The sequence below is a fragment of the Leptidea sinapis genome, chromosome 42, assembly GCF_905404315.1.
Source record: "Leptidea sinapis chromosome 42, ilLepSina1.1, whole genome shotgun sequence".
Taxonomy (NCBI): Eukaryota; Metazoa; Arthropoda; class Insecta; order Lepidoptera; family Pieridae; genus Leptidea; species Leptidea sinapis.
In genome coordinates this window covers 5502810-5520613 of record NC_066306.1, presented here as the reverse complement: position 1 = coordinate 5520613, position 17804 = coordinate 5502810, and the positions used below count along the sequence as shown (strand labels likewise).

The window sequence follows — 17804 nt, the reverse complement described above, 5'->3', positions numbered from 1 at the left end:
TGCACATGCTTATTTTCTCCACTATTTTTAACTTAAAAACATGTTCTAACATTGATATGTAGATACAGTTAGATGTATGATAATTTAGATAGAAATTCACTACTCCTGTAATGTAAGCGTAAGTAAAATAAAATATATATTTTTACGAAAAACATATTTATATATAATAATAATCCTAACTCCGACTCGACTCCTTAACTAATGAACGGATTTTAATGGGGATTACTTCATGGAGTGCAGTTTAGTCCAACTTGAGAGATAGGATGGTTTTTATTTCGATTTGGGACCCATAATTATTTTATTTTCAATATTTGTTTTGTACGGACTTATTTTCTATGAGAGAATTTAGTGATGCATGGTTTGACAGTTCCACTGTGAAACAATTTCATTACAACAACAGGGAGCATTTTTACGAAATTTATTTTTGATGTTTTGAAATATTTTTGGCAAATTCCTATTAAACTGGTTTTTATTATTTATTATCTACAGAACAACGTCTGTCGGGTTAGCTAGTATACATATAAGTTACTAAAGAAAATCGTCGAAATCTTCGATCTAATACAAAATACCAGATTATTTAAATATTTCATCATTTGAGTTAGCAGATTTCAGGTAACAGTGAACGTAAACCATGCGTTCACTGAAACTGCTGAATCCTAGTTTGGTTCCCGGTTACATTGATTTAATGTCGATAGCACAGCTCAGGCCAAATAGTGCTGACTAACGCGTATGGATTGGGACTTTTATTTCGCTTACTATAAGGCGCTATAGTAACGTTTTATTTTTATTTATCGCCTGACATTTATTTGTGTTTTGTTATGCAGTGATCTAACTATAACAACGTCAGTGACCTAACGATAACGGCATCTAAAATGGAGTTTATCTTTTTCTATTACAAAACAGTGTTTATCTTGTGTTTAATTATAATGTCGTTAAGCACAATATAAACTGAAGTGTACAGGAACAATTAAAGGAACGGAACGCAATTTTTGTCAGCTGTCATCTATATGTCATCATATTATAATCTAAATTTTACATAAGAATATGATCTATTCGTTAGACACACCTTAAATAAGCTTCGACTCGTGTTTAAATATACCTAAACAATGTCTAAAGATTGTTGAACTCTAAGCAACAGAAAGTTACAGATTTATAATAGAAGTTTTTTAAAACAAGTGTTTTGTTAAACAGTGATCTAACTAAAATAACGTCAGTGACCTACCAATAATGACATCTAAAATGGAGTCTATCTTTTTCTTTTACAAAACAGTGTTTAACTTGTGTTTAAATAAAACGTCGTTAATCGCAACATAAACTGAAGTGTACAGGAACAATTAAATGAACGTAATGCAATTTTTTGTTAGCTGTCATAATATAATCTAAATCTACCAAAGTAATATGATCTATTCATGACACACCTTAGACAAGCTTCAACTTGTGTTTAAATATAAGCAATATCTATTTAACACTAAACAACATAAAGAAACAGATTTTTCATGGAACGTTTTAAAATCAAGTGTTCAACACATGTTTAATTTTTTTGGCTAAGTCGAGTTAGTCAGTCTTTTGTGGGGTGATGTATATGCTTTTACAACGAGATCCCAGAAAATGTTCAAAACCAAAGTATTACGTTATTTAAAAGAATTGTTACAAATCGTTTGTGTGGTAAAAGTTACTATAACATAAATGACTTTCTTAAGGATACCACAGATTGGGAATGGAGTGACCGCCCTCAGGCTTTTAAATAATAAGTTTAATTGTACAATATTACTTTGTAAACATATTTATTCGATGAAAAATAGCCCGCTGAGTTTGTTGCGCCCATTCTTCTCAGGTCTGAGGCATTCATTCAGGAATGGGCGGTAGTTATGACTTTCAATAAGTGATGTCACATTCTATTTTGAATAAAAAATATTTGAATAGTTGAACGTAGCGGTCACCTGATGTTTAGTGATACCACCACCAACTTTCTTCTACACCACAAAAGCTATTATTCATTCTTATGAATAATACCTCCTGTGGTGTAATTTCTGGGCTGTTTTGAAGGTTTACACGCTAATATGTAGGTGCCCGATTCGTATCGTCTTGGCCAAATCTTTAGCCTCGTCTCGTGCCAGATTTTGGCGAGACAACATGTCCTGACGATGCCTTGTGTAGAGGCGAAACACGTGTCGAATTATTTAAAACCAAATATTTACGGAATTAACACTAAAGAAAGCTTAAATCATTTGTATATTTATGGATTTCTGCAAAGTAACGCCTACTTCAATAAATTTTCTCAAATCTTTAGCGTTAAATCGTTATACCTAAGTAACACCTTACTTATAACACTTACCTTACCAGTGGGATGCTACTTGGCGCAGGATGCCGGCTACATTATGGATACCACAACGGCACCTATTTCTGCCGAAGCAGTAGTGTAAATGCAATAGTGTAAGCATTACTGTTTTCTGTGAAGGGCACCGTAGCTAGTGAAATTACTGGGCAAATGAGACTTGACATTTTATGTCTCAAGGTGACGAGCGTAGTTGTGGTGCCGCTCAAATTTTTTGGGTTTTTCAATAATCTTGAGCGTCGCTGCATTGTAATGGGCTGGGCGTATCAATTACCATCAGCTGAACGTCCTGCTCGTCTCATCCCTTATTTTAATTAAAAATAAACACTGTTATAGAAAATATTGTTAAAACTCGCCGTGTTTTTTTAAGGTTTATAATAGCGACATATTGAAATAAGGTATATTCGTATACTATCTAATTGATGTCGAAATATCTATCCATTTACCAATTAACATATTGTTTCTTAAATTAAACATTTTTATGCATGAATGGAGAGTAACTCAGATAATTTTTCTGAAGGAAATAACACCTGTGAAACGAGAAGCCATAAGATTACAATTAGTTATTTTGAGTATATGTCAAACATAATATAGTTCCTATCTTTACAAGCTAATGCACATATGAGCTAACTCAAATTCAATTTAATCTTTTATTTACAATTAGCTGACCCGACAGACGTTGTTCTGTATATAAAATTAAGTTTATTTTTTACTTCCTGAGAAAGTTAGAAAGATATAAATTCTAGTATAATATATACTTTTACATTTTAAACTATTCTTTCAATTTGATTTCTGAACGACGGGGGACACATCAAGGGAAAACAAAATTGTTGTTTTTATTTAATTCCAAGCATTTTCATATTTATTCACCTTTTAAACCTTCTATGGACTTCCACGAATAAGTCAAGACCAAAATTAGCCAAATCGGTCTAGCCGTTCTCGAGTTTTAGCGAGACTAACGAACAGCAATTCATTTATATATATATATATATATATATATAGATAGATTAATAAAATAGTGAGAGTAGAAATAACGAACTTGACATACGTTATATTATAATAAAACAGTTACAAGATTATTTGAATTGCAGAGCACCAGAGACACTTTATTCTTCTACCAATAATAAAAAAAAAACTTGACTTGTGCATAGCATAATTTGTTATTTTATGATTTATTAAACTATAATTTCTTTATAATTTGTTATGTTTTTAAAGTGGTAACCCTCACTTCTAGGATTAATACACAAATAAAATTTGAAAAACAAAGTTGAACAAAGAATACTAGATTTTATGACGATACGTCACTCGAACGGTTGGCTCAGTTGGTTAGAGCACTGGCACGGAACGCCAGAGATTGTGGGTTCGAGTCCCGCATCGTTCATAAAATTTTGTTTTCAAATTTTATTTGTGTATAATTTCTTTCATGATTTCTGAGTAAATATTAACAAGTAATATTTAAACTCTATAATTGATAAAAAATTAATAGATTCAGTTGAAATGGCTGACTTAATTTCAAGTATTATTAAGTTGAAATTTCAAACTTCTAGGACTAAGTAATGGAGTTTTATCGCTAAAGATACTTTAATACTCAAAGACGGACTCTAATTGAAAGTAAGTGGCCAAACTATCGATAGGTCCAACTTTCATACTACGATCTATGGAAGGCTATTCCTTTATAACCGTTGAGAAAAGGATCAGGTTTCCAGTAACTTTATTACAAAACAATCCTTTATAATAATATTATGTAACAAAATAATATATCATCAACTCCATATTTTAGATAGATTGCACTGTTGTACTGGTAGCCTTAACATTTTAATTATATTAGTTACGTTAATTCGTTTTTGAAGCCTTATTTTTTAAACGTAGTATTTTTTTTATTTTTTACTTTTTAGTGTTATTAATGAGGTAAACTATAAGATTTCGTTGCTTTTTATTGTAACAAATTAATATATTTTTTTTTGCCATGGGTAGGCTATCGAAATATTCCGCATGCCTTAAACAATATAGATCCCATATTTCACGTTCTTGTGAGACACTGAAATATTATGAAAAACGTTTGTTAGCTATCGTAGACACACTTTTAATTTAATCAAACTAAATGAAAACTCCTAAAAAATCAGTACACAAACTATAATAACATCATCCACGTAAACTAAAATATATAAAAATATTTATAAATTGAAAACTACTGGGCCAATCTATGTCAAATTTTTATGGGACCAAATGGCAAATATTCTGTATCAAAGTAAAGAATCGCGGAAATTTGATCATAAATCTCAGCGTAATCGGTGTACATGCATAAAAAAAATACCAATCGAATTGAGAACATTTCGAAGTCGGTTTAAAATATAGTTATCGAAAAACAGACAACTTTTCTTTTGAATTGTGTCTATGTAATGTCATCTAAGACAATTAATCCCTAAAACAACGTAATAAATTTCCAAACCCGTATTTTCTTTGGGGTTGCTGTATTTTATCCCAAGGCGCCTTTAATCTATGTCAAGTTTCATTAAGAAGATTTTAATTAGGAAAATTGGGAATGAGATTAGTGTGAAACTTTTATAATATTCAAACTGGGAATACCTAGTGGAAACTTTTTGTTTAATGAGGTTCTGTTTTAGTGAATGGCGCAAAAGAACAAAAGAGATTATCAACATACTTTTTATGTGATAACTAGAATAGATATTTTCGCCTTGAAAACTTGGAATTGCTCCGGTGTAATTTATTCGAGAAATAAAATTTAATCATACTGCGTACTACTCGGCTAAGTCGAGGAAGTCTTTTGTGGGGCTTCTATATGCTTTTACAACAAGATCCCCGATAATGTTCAAAATAAATGTATTAGGAAATTCAAAACGTTTGTGTGGAAAAGGTTACTGTAATATAAATGAATTTCTTAATGATACCACTGACTGGGAATAGAGCGACCGCCCACAGGCTATTAAATAATAAATTTTACTGTACGATTGTACATTGTTACCATATTTTTATAAAAAAAAAATTGAATTTCAATAAGTGACTTAATATATTATTTTGAATAAAAATATTTGAATTTAAATCGTGGCAATAAATAATGAAGCTATTTTTTCTATATGCAAATAGTTCAAATGCAAATATTTTAATCTAAAAATATTTGTTTAAAAGTGAAATAAATCTAGATTAAAATAACTTTCGTAAATTTAGGAACAAAATTAACAAAACAAACACTGCCAATATTTATTTATTACGTAAAAAACACGGCGTATAACAACTATGTAATATTAATTATTAAAATAAAATAATAAAACTTAATGTACAATTAATTAATAAATAAATTAATCTTGATGTACAAACCTATTAGAAATTTCCTTTTATGGGAGAACGTCATAATACTTATATCGATCTTATAATACTAATACGAAGTTACATTAATTGAAAGCTATTTACTGTTTTGCCTTAATTCTCTTACAAAAACTTGTCTGAAAAAAAAATCTAGATGGCTTAGGGACTATACAAATTTGTTTGTTTGTAAGACCCTCAACGTTTGTTTCTGACTTTATTTTACATAAGCAGGATTTCTCATTTAATTTTTTTTTGTGAAAATGAGGGACGAGACGAGCAGAACGTTCAGCTGATGGTAATTGATACGCCTTGCCCATTACAATGCAGTGCCTCTCAGGATTCTTGAAAAACACCAAAAATTCTGAGCGGCACTACAATTGCCCAGTAATTCCCATTTGCCCAGTAATTTCACTAGCTACGGTGCCCTTCAGACCAAAACACAGTAATGTTTACAAATAACGGCTTCACAGCAGAAACAGGTGCCGTTGTGGTACCCATAAACTAGCCGGCATCCTGTGCAAAGGAGCTTCCCACTGGTAAAATACATACTTCCACCTTCGCACGACACGTCACAAATAAGAATATCATCCCCACCATCTGGATGTGTGGCGTTCCTCCACAGTGCGGTTTTCAAGGAAATTTCCTCCACGTATAAACAAATTGTGGAATGAGCTTCCTTGTGCGGTGTTTTCAGAACTATATAACATGGGTACCTTCAAAAAAAGCGCGGAAACCTTCTTCAAAGGTCGACAACGCTCCTGTGATTTCTCTGGTGTTGCAAAAGAATGTGGGTGGCGGTGATCACTTAACACCAGGTGATCTGTATGCTCGTTTGTACTCCTCTTCCATACAATAATTTATTGTTTTTTAATGTATTATCATACGCCCAACAAATACACTAAAATCACTATTAGCCATAACTTAATATACATTCCATAACCTTTCCACAGGAATATCATTAAAAGTTCTGTTAACATAAACTCCTTATCTGAAACATTTGTTCTGAGCTGTTCTCTGTGTTAAGCAACTTTGACGTGTCAAAATCAAGAGGATAAGTAAGGTTAATTTAATAAGGAAAGTTTACTCACTCAAGTTGTATTCTTGTATAATCCGGAAGTAGAGAAGCGCCGAGAGCTTGCGTTAACATGAAAGATAAATACCAACAAACCACTGTTTACTAAGAAAGGTAATTGAGATAAATAGGTTGTGTTTTGCTCAACATTGGACTCATTACAAAAATAGTATAGTTTAATTGCAAGATTTTACATTAATATGACATTATATTGCATACAACATATTGTTTTATTACATTTTGCTTATATTACGGACTTTAAATTATTTTAAATATTAGTTCTGATCGCAATCATGTTATTTTACAACGTGGATAGTAACCTTTTCAAATTTCATAATGCACAGTACTAACTCATAATAAAATCAACAGCGTCAAGTAAGTTCAAATGTGTCCCCGAAGGACTAAACATGAACAGGACGGGCTACGAGTACACCGTTCCTGTGTCAAAAACATACTATGCGTCTAATAGTCGACCCCCTCAATACGACCGAGGATATGGCCAACTCGCTCCAGTCCCAGTGTATAGTCCAACACACCCTCTCTCAAACTATGCAGACATATATGAAGGCAATAATGACACAACGCTGAGAGCTGAAGAAAAACACTGGTATATAGAAAATCATAAGAGTATTCAACCAAACTTTTCTAACAGCAACGATAATGTGGCGCAAGAAGTTAAAATTAAAAAAGAAGAAGAGAAAAAAGTTGACGCTACTATTCCAAGATCTGAGATAGCACAAACGAGGCAAAGAAGAAAAGAGAATCGTTGTTCCTGTGAATGTTGGCCTATTTCAGACAATAATGATACTCAAAATACTGCTAACGGAGCTAATGGAACCACTCGGTCGCTCTCCGGTGTGGATATGGTAGCATCGTATGGAGTTTATGGAAATCCTCAAGATGATGAAAGTTCAGGGTTTGGTCGACTAGCAGAAAAACCGAACTATGGACAAACGAGCAATGCTCCAATACAGGGTGTAATAGTTAATCAGCAAGGAAATAGTGCAGTGATAAGGTCTACGGCAACAGACTCCCCAAGTGGAAAGTGTTGTATGTGGTGTATAAATACGCAAGAAGATAATTCTGAAGACTATTGTTGGATCCACTATTGTAAGCCGGCGCTTATTGTGCTGCTTCTACTATTTTTTCTAATTTTGTTGGGTGTTTCTACAGGGTTCTTATTGACAAATAACTGTAAGTATTCAATTACTTATTTTATATATAAGAATTATTTGGATTTATATTTAAGTATAACCTTTATCGGAAGACGCAGTATACGTTAGATGAGGGCAGCGCAGGACCGACCGTCGTGGAAATCTTTGGGAGAGGACTTTGTCCAGGAATGGACGTCTTCCCGCTGATGATGATGATACCCTTTAAATGTTAAATAATACGAATTGATATTTGAAAAGTTATAAAAGGTTTATAAAAAGTTTGAGAGATCTCGGGTTATAAAACTTTGCATAGTTAATGGCAAAATTTTTATAGTCTGCTTCTTTGTATGAAAGTATGCGAAAGCTTCGGGAAAATATTTAATATTAAGTGCATATTATGACATTGTAAGTATATGATCATAAATCTAAGTATGACTTTTACCTGTAATATAAAGTTGATTCAGCCGGAATGAAATAGTGAGGTGAACAAGTGTGAGGGGGCTGATAGACGAGTTGGGGGAGAGGGTTGGGAGGGGCAGGAGGGATTGCGTTCCGCTCGTTTTTCTCTCTGACAGAACATTTATTTTAGTGCCACTTCGAGCGCCACGTAGAGGATTTTAAAATTGCTACAAAACTAACAGAATTAAAGAATGAGATTAAACATTTGAAAGGGTATTTAAATACGTATAGCTACAATTTGCTTTTTTGGGACATGTTATGCTAAAAACAATAGTGTCCAGTAAATGATAGACCGTTAGTTTTTGTTAGGATTTTTCACTTTATAATATTATTTATATACTAAGATATTTAATTTAGGGATTCAACAATAATTGCACTTTTCCAGAAGCTATGTAGTGGCTTTGGTTAACGGATTACTTGTTTTAAGTATAAAAAATTAAGATTCTTATAGGTTACTTCCGAAATACTTTACAAGAATTTCATAATAATTGTAAATAATAATTAGATTATTTTGTGCTGAATTCCTTAAAGCTCATGATTATTCCCTAGTACCCTAACCACTAAGTTAACCGTTCGGATGATTTATGATCCGAAAGTCTTAGATTGTTCAAATCTCGAGTTGTGTTTCCATAATATACAGGATCTACATAGAAAGGACTGAAAAAGATTTAAATGACGTCAAATTTATTTTATAGAAGATTCCGAGAAAATGTTTTATATCTTAATTATTATTTTTATTTATTTATTTGGGAACAAATACAGATACATCCATAAATGTAAATTAAATATATTAAAAATAAAAATATGGACACAAGGATGTGTCCTTAAACAGTTTCACTAAGTACACTTTATATTTAAATTTAGACTTAAATAACACTTAGTAGTAGTAACCAGTTCACAAACATTTAAATTAAAATTCCCTAGAAATTATTCGACAATTTTTGTAAGCATGTACCAATTTCAAAGTGTGTGTAAAATATGTAATTAAGCTGGGGACGTGATACGGTCAGCATGACCCTAATCACCTTTATGGACATAAACGATTTACCTCATACCTGAATCAGAGATAATTTGTGCTATGCACGAAATAATTGAATTTTGTGCTCAAATAGCCTGAAAATTAATCGTTCGATTAAGCATTGCAAGTACCCAGGATAATCCGTACGTGACCTCTGATTGAGAGCCCGACCGTTCTACAGTAGAAATTAATTCTCTCGACATGGAAAAAACAAAATGCGAACAAACTATCGAGTTCTCGATAGCACATTGAATTGTGTTGGAAATAGGTAGTTTTGTGCTTTTGGTTGTTGTGGATTAACGTGTTGTTCCATTTAGTAAATATCAATAGTGGCTTCATGAATGCGGAAACGAGCAGTGCTACTAGCGATTTGATTATACGTCGGTTGGATTCAATCCTGTTTTATTACGATCATACAAATCAATGTTTTTGATCCACTTATAAGTTAATCAGTATCTGAATTTAACTGAAGTTTTTAATGGTAAAGTTGTTGCTAATATTTTTATCAATAAGTTTGGAAATATAATTACCGAAAACTGGGTTTTTCGAATTTTTCACATAAAGTTTGAGAAAAAAGTGTGAAATAAAAGTTGTAGATCTTTTTATTACATACAACTTCGAATCGAATTTTTTCCATAGGACTTGTAGTTTTGCCGGAAAACGAGTAAACTATATTTTACTCTTAAACACCCCTCCTTTTCCACATCCCGAACTCAGATGGCCCGTAATTTATTTTTTATTTCAGTTTTAATATGTTCTGTTCCGTTTGTAATAGTATTCATCCTACTTTTTTTCACTTTTTATAATTTTCAAAGGCAGCATTGGTCTAAAATTGTATCACTGTAGGATTACCTTGTGAAAAAGGGGGTTTATGTGTTAGTGTAATTATAAGTACATGAGACTGTTCCATCGACATGTAATGGGAGTATATAATATGGTATGACGATAGGCGTTAGATCATTCTAAGACGTGTTGTCCCTGATTATATTATTATTGTCATCATTATTTAAACCACGTTAATTATGACATGTGTGTACTTTCTCTATAAAATCTCATAAACTGTATAAACTATCTTGAATAGTTTTCGTTATACTCAAATAGAATTTAACTCCAAGTTTCAAACGAGAAGTCACAACCAATAAATATGTTTGTGTGAATAATGTTCTTTTTGACCTATTTTAATTACAAAAGAAAATGTACAAATCAAATGTGTTACGAATTCAATCCAAAAGAATTTAAACTAAACCTTTATGTGGTAAAGATTTCTATAAATTTAATTTCTTTCCTAATCACTCCACACCTTGGGAATGGAGCGAACACCCTCAGGCTATTTAATTATTAATTTTTACTGTAACGAAATTCTATTTAAAAAAAAAAAACCTATAGAAGGTATACTCGTATATTTTAATAGGTCCTACCGTCCCAAATCCTACTTTGAATAAAAATATTTAAATTTGAATTATATAAAATTACCTTCGCAACACTAAGCGAGTTAAATACATTTTAAACATATCTGCTATAAATCAATGGAATATTGCAACAAAGTTAACTGTTTATTTAATATGATAATTAAACATTTGCAAAATTTGTAATATATTTGCTCATTAATAAAATTAAAGTGATTTTAAACAGCATACACAATATTATTAACGGGTCATGTCGGCGATTAAAAACCGAGGTATTGTAAATCATGTCTACCGCACCTTCTGTGTTCTACACAATAAAATAATTGAGTATAAAGCTATAATTCATTCGACGATAGCATTTGAGTAAAGGCCCTGTGGCACGCAGCTTATGATATTAACGATAGTGTGACGGCTAACCCCTGAGTTAAGAATTGGGTTTAAGGATATGCGTAGTAATGTTATGATTTAGAAAATATTCGATTATTTGAATTGGCGAATGATAGACGTTCGATATTTATCGCGATATTTTTTATCGAGTGTGTAGTTATGTATCACGGAACGAGATGTATTAAGTATTGTCGAAATATTGTCGAGATATATTATATCGAGCGTCTAGTTCTCTGTTCGATATTTTTCGTGTCAATACCAATCCTGTCAGCGATGGAGGAGGACGCGCTGAGCGACCTCCGCTGGAGCACTTACGAGTAACCAATTGTGTTTAAAACAATTTATTATATATACCCATCTATTTCTTCGTACAAACGAATCTAATTAAAAAAAATTACGTGTGTCAATTTATCTCTGTCTTGCAGCCAATATTTTGACCATTTCTTTCTCTTCACACGCCTTTTTAATGCTAATGCCAATATAATATGAGCAGTATTATAATATATATTATATAGCAGTATTATATGTCACTCATTGCAATAATCACAATGCACGTCTTTGTCGAATCAAATTTATCACTGAACTAGTGTGATCAGTATTGAACGTGTAGTGTTGGCTTGCGCTCCAGCATATGTGTGTGTGTGTGTGTGAAAGTGATAAATACGAGCCCTTATTCATAATTGTCTGCTAACTTAAAGCATTGCTAATTCTCACTCTGTCTTCTTCTATTGACCTAAGTCAGAATGAGAAAAAAACACTTCTAAGCGGCTGTTTAAAGCGGACCATTATGAATAAGGGGGCAAGTGTGTAGCACTTGCCATATATCCCAGTGGTTAGTTACCCTGCCTAGTGAGCTTGTGGTCCTGGGTTAGAATCCCGATAGGTGCAAACATTTACATGATGAATATATGATTTTTTTTAAGCGTCATGGATGTTTATAAGTGTTTATGTATGTCTATGTAAGTATATCATTGTATTTATATTTATTTCATATGTTTTTCACTGGGCACAAGATAATTTCTATAAAACTGTGCTAATACTATTATTATTTGGATGACAAACGAGTAAAAAATTGATATTGAAGTTATTATTTAAGACGTGTAAATGTGCTATTTTTCTGTCTTACTTACAAAAACATTTTGGATTTTGATTTGTAATGATATATTAAGAAATTGTTGAAAATGAATTTGTCTGTTGACCTCTATTTTGAACAAAAAAAAGTGTATGTGTCAGCTCCGACGCACGACTGGAGTTTACTCCTCAAGAACGATTGTCTTTGAGCAGGTACTACCCCCTAATAGGTATATTATACTAGATGCGTAAGCTATCACGCAGTATGTTAGCTGTAGTAGCTGTGTATGCTGGCCGCACACAAGTATATATACACACACACACACAACTGAAAAGTGAAAGGTGCGCGAGAAATGATGCTCACCTGTGACCTATTTTAATTACAAAAGAAAATGTACAAATCAAATGTGTAACGAAATCCAAAAGAATATAAACCAAACTAAACCTTTATGTGGTAAAGGTTTCTATAAATTTAATTACTTTCCTAATCACTCCACACCTTGGTCGCTCCATGACCACCCTCAGGTTAAAACCTTAATAATTATTAAATTTTATTGTAACGAAATTCTATTTACAAAAGAAGCCTATAGAAGGTATATATTTTAATAGGTCCTACCGTCCTAAATCCTACTTTGAATAAAAATATTTAAATTTGAATTATATAAAATTACCTTTGCAACACCAAGCGAGTTAAGTACTTTTTAAACAAAGCTGCTAGAAATCACTGGAATATTGCAACAAAGTTAACTGTTTATTTAATATGATAATTAAACATTTGCAAAATTCGTAATATATTTGCTCATTAATAAAATTAAAGTGATTTTGAACTGTTCCATAACATTTACACAAATTATCTAGTCCCAAAACTAGGTATGCTATACTTAATGGCTGAAATACAACGATAATACATTTAAAACAATACTTTAACATACATATAAACATCCATGTTTAACATAAAAATGTTTACACCTACCGGGATTGGAACGTCTAATACAGGGTCACTAAGCATAACAAAAATACCTAAAGTATAACGTAATATGATCACATCTATTTGTACACATCACTTTGAGAATTAAATATCCCTTAAAACCAAAACATAAATTTTACAAAACAAAAAAACCAGACAAACTTTTCCTCGTAACTAAAGTTTCCGTATGTTACATTACATGAAAAAAATCTGTTTGAAATTGTTCTCGTCACAGAACAGTAAACATCAGAGGCACATCCGTAATCGAATATGATAGATATGAAAGAATATTTAGACTTTACCTGGTGGCGCGTGATTCCACTTGACACCCGTAATATCCGGCTGCCCAATGGCTATCGATGATATCAATTTCAATTTGTTGGCGCTATACATTCGCATCTAGTTGATTCGTTATCTGAATCGATTCCTCTTCACTTTCCTGTTGCGTTTCTATCAGATATAATCATTACTCATTCGATTGTAACATTCTGCTATCCGGAATGTGAAAATCGGTTTTTTAAATATGAAATTTATTAAGAACTAGAAATAATTACATTTGAAATGTATGAGTGGCTCAGGATTCGGAAGGTGACTGACTGCAGCCTAGCAAAACTCCTTAAGAAAAACGAAATTGTATGAATCGTGCAGTCATTGATAGATTGACAGATGACGGTTATAATTATACTAAACTAAATTTTAAATTTTACTTAGGCAGTCCCGACTCTTATTACATAGTCTTCTAAATTCAGAAGCAACATACAAATTAGAAGCTTTTGATCACAACCGAACCTAAATTTAGTTTATACGCGAATGACTCCAGACGACAAAAAATTGGACTTTGCCTAGCCCTGGCCATTGGCTCAATTAAAAGAAAAAAAAAAAGAAAAAGAAGAACATGATTATAGGAATATTTATTACTGCGCGGAAAGTTCGCAAACATGGACATATGGGTGTTTTAGATCCAGCGGACTTCAGAAATTATCTACGAATGGATTCGAGATTAATCTTCTGACACTTTTTATTCAAAAGCTCTTGCTTCATTTTTATCCTACGAGACAGTATTGGTGCAAAAGAAAGATTGGTTGTAACACTAAGATGTACTGCAACAAGAAGTTCATATCAAGAATTAAAATTTAGTCCTTTATTATCCCAACCCCTGCTGTCAATATTTATTCCTGAAACTTATTGGGCTATTACTATTATACGGGAATATAAATTAAAACTTAGATACGTCGTCCACGCGCGAAGAGCTACGAGCGACTGAAATCAATGACTTAATGTGAGTTCAGAGACTTTAGGACTAGGGTCAAGCCAATCATCTTGTTTCGACTTACCGTTGAACTTTGGGACATCCTGTATATAAAAAAGAGCACGCATCGAATGAACAGTTAATAGCTTCGTATATGTAGAGGACAGGCGCGGTATACGGCCAACCAATTTGCAATAAAACAATATTGCAAAATGCTCCAATACACCCCGACTTGTGACCGTTTGCTCTTTGTATTTTATATTTAGCTGTACTGCGAAGCCATTAGGCGCGACCTCTTTGTGTCGCATTCCGAAATGTTACGTTCGGTCTACCTAAGGCGAAATTAATCCATGCGGATGAAATACCTTTGTGGGTGAATATTTCCTTTGATATTATTTTTATACCTTAAGATGATTAGAAAAATTGAAAGATAATCTATTCATATTTTAGAGATATTGTAGTGATATATTATTATTAATAGGAATATATTTAAAATCGTGAACAATGGATATGAATTCAATTACTTCATGCAGTTATCTAACGTTTTTTTGCTAAGATGTAACTCCTCCTCAACCGATATTTTTATGAGTTCCCGATGTAGCCGAATTTGTAAATTTTTCCCTGAATGATATTATGACGAGATGAATTAATAATTTTAATATTGATATGGTAAATATTTTATAACTATGTATTAACAATTAAAACGAAACTAAACTATTTATTAGAAAACGGTTTTTGTCTATCTCTGGTCATACACCGATACTTGCGAGAGAAGCACCTGAAGAATCAGTAACAAACTGATCTTGGGTATTTTACGTGATTGTACCAAGAATAATCTTATGTTTAAATCGAAATAGTCATCAGAATTAACAACGATATTTATTACTTGTTATCTCTTGTTCCAGATTTACATTATCAGCCTCGACCGCCGGCTCCTGAAGGTAAACTTTACTGATATTTATAATATGAATTTATAAGAAGAATTATGGGCAGTGGTGATCACTTAGAATTGTGTGACTAACAAACTCCTTTCTCTGTAATGCTTTGAAAAAGAAATATAAATGAATAATACTATGACTACATAAAATTAAAACGATAGTAATGATAATTACGTAGAAGTGTACCAAGAATACTGGCAGCATTCGCGTGCCAGCGCTTGGGTTTCCATTAGCCTTATTGAGGCGCGAAGATAGTATTTTGAACACTCTCCGCACTTCTGGGCCCCGCGGGCCAAGTGTCTCAACACCAAACGGTACAAAGTTGTATGACTCACTGAGACCAACATATTTGAGACGCTTGCTGTCTTCGGCAGTCGAAGCAGCAGCCCCAGCAACAACTGACGTAACTTGAACATGAGAAGGAGCCAGAGTGTCGACGCAAGTCGCGTCCCACACCAGCGCCCTTCCCCGTGCCCAAGCCACTAGCGTCATTCCATCAGGACGGTTACCATGTTAATAATTATTAATGAACAATTATTGTCAGCTATCGATTTAAAAAAAAATACTTACATTGTTACTTACTTACATTTATTTGGTCAGATGGTTGCAAAACTAAAGTGGCAGTGAGCAGGGCACATAGCTAATAAATAATAATAATAAAACTTTTATTTGGAACAATTTAACAAAGATAATACAAACAAGTAAAAACAATGATAGCTGCAAAAGTATAAACTGCAGCGCAGCTAACAACGCCCTTCTCCGAATACAATAAGGAATGATGTTCCATGCACAAAGATCTAAATAGTGAACAGAGTACGGTTATTAATAAAAGACATTAAAAAATAGTACAGGACATGGGATTTGAAATATATACATCATTATTATTATATTATGTATTTAGTTTTGGGTGAAGTGTGTGGGTGAGTGTTAGAGATACGTAGTAAGTGAAGTTTGTTACATTTGTGCTGTGTGTGGTTTTCTTAGGTGTGTGAGGGAGTGATGAATATTTTACAAATCCACAAGTTTCTCTGTATCTTCATAATCTAATGTTCTTAACCAGGAGTCAAGTTTCGCTTTACATTTCCTCTTGGTCAGTGGGTAGATGTTTAAGCTTTTGTTGATTTTGTTATAAATTTTAGAGCTTATGTGTTTGTAATGGCGACTTGCAGCTATGGTTTTACGTGAATCAATATTACATACCCTATTTGAGCGGCGTGTGGTACAGCATTTAGGGTCAAAGGCCAGGAGTAATCCATGGCTTAATAATGCCCTTGCTACTGGGAATTTGAGAAATAAGTGAGTGCGATTTGATGACTGAGGACATGATGGAAACATGAGATTCGGCAGCCTCATTCGGGTTATGACACTGAAAGATTGAGGAAAAATCTGTGCTGTCAATTTGTTCCACAATCTGAGGCAAATCAATTCTTACTTTGGTGGAGTTGCGGGTTTTGGTTATTACATTGACGTTGCAAAAGGTTATAATAGGAGAAAGGTCAGTGATGGGAGAATCAATTATAAGAGTAGTAGCAGAGCTTTGAGTCCGGAGTATCACATGGTCAATGCAGTTTGAGAGTCTAGTAGGTAGAGTGTACGCTGGTAACATAGCATGCGAAGCTGTAAGATTGAGGTATTCATCAGCATTTGGGTTGGTGTTTCCAGGAGTAATGTTTAGATTAATGTCACCAATGATGGCTACGGTTTTAAATTGAGTTAAGCTACTGAGTAAACTGTCCAGGCTGCGAAGAAAATTAGTCAAATCTCTATATGAAGGAGGTCGATAAATTGCGATGAAGGCAGCTTTATTTGAGAATTTAAGAAGAAGAGCATTTGCCTCATTTAATAAAGGGATTTCGACAGTGGCATCAGAGAAATCTCTTAGATAGACAACCACGCCCTCATTTTGTGTTTTATACGACGAAATGTGCGAGGAGTAGCCAGTTAGTAAGGGAGTATTTGGGCATTTACTCAGCCAGCACTCAGTCAAAATAATAATGTCCGGCATGTATGTTAATCTACTCAAAAATACCACTAGTTTATCAAAATTGCTCATAAGGCTACGAATATTAGTGTGTAGTATTTTAATATCATGGAGAGAACAATTAAAATACTTATCACTTGCTTCTGGGGAACAAGTATAGCAATTTGAGACGGCTATTTGCTCAACTTCATTTGTGATCATAGTCAGATCATTCATTTTTTAATTATAATCGCAACATGGTTACAAAATTTTTTGCTAGAGTAATCATACTCATGGTCACAATGTAGCAGCCCTAGGTATAATAGACTAACAGTAGCACATACTGAGTGTTTTACTGTGGAGGCGCTTTTTAAGCGAATTGTTTGGGAAATACAGAGTTTGTGGGGAGTGCGGATGTGTATATAGATGTGTAAAAGATGATTTGTGATTAACAATGAAACATT

At 33.1% G+C, this 17804-nt stretch overlaps 1 protein-coding gene across 1 annotated transcript in view; it reads left to right on the top strand.

Annotated features, from left to right (window-relative positions):
- Positions 1-17804, top strand: part of LOC126976736 (agrin-like) — a 100143-nt gene that overhangs the window by 5177 nt on the left and 77162 nt on the right. Inside the window, exons 2-3 of the mRNA XM_050825288.1 lie at positions 7101-7925; positions 15348-15383. Coding sequence (XP_050681245.1) covers positions 7139-7925; positions 15348-15383 — 823 coding nt within the window. The 5' untranslated portion in view covers positions 7101-7138. The remainder of the gene's footprint in view (positions 1-7100; positions 7926-15347; positions 15384-17804) is intronic.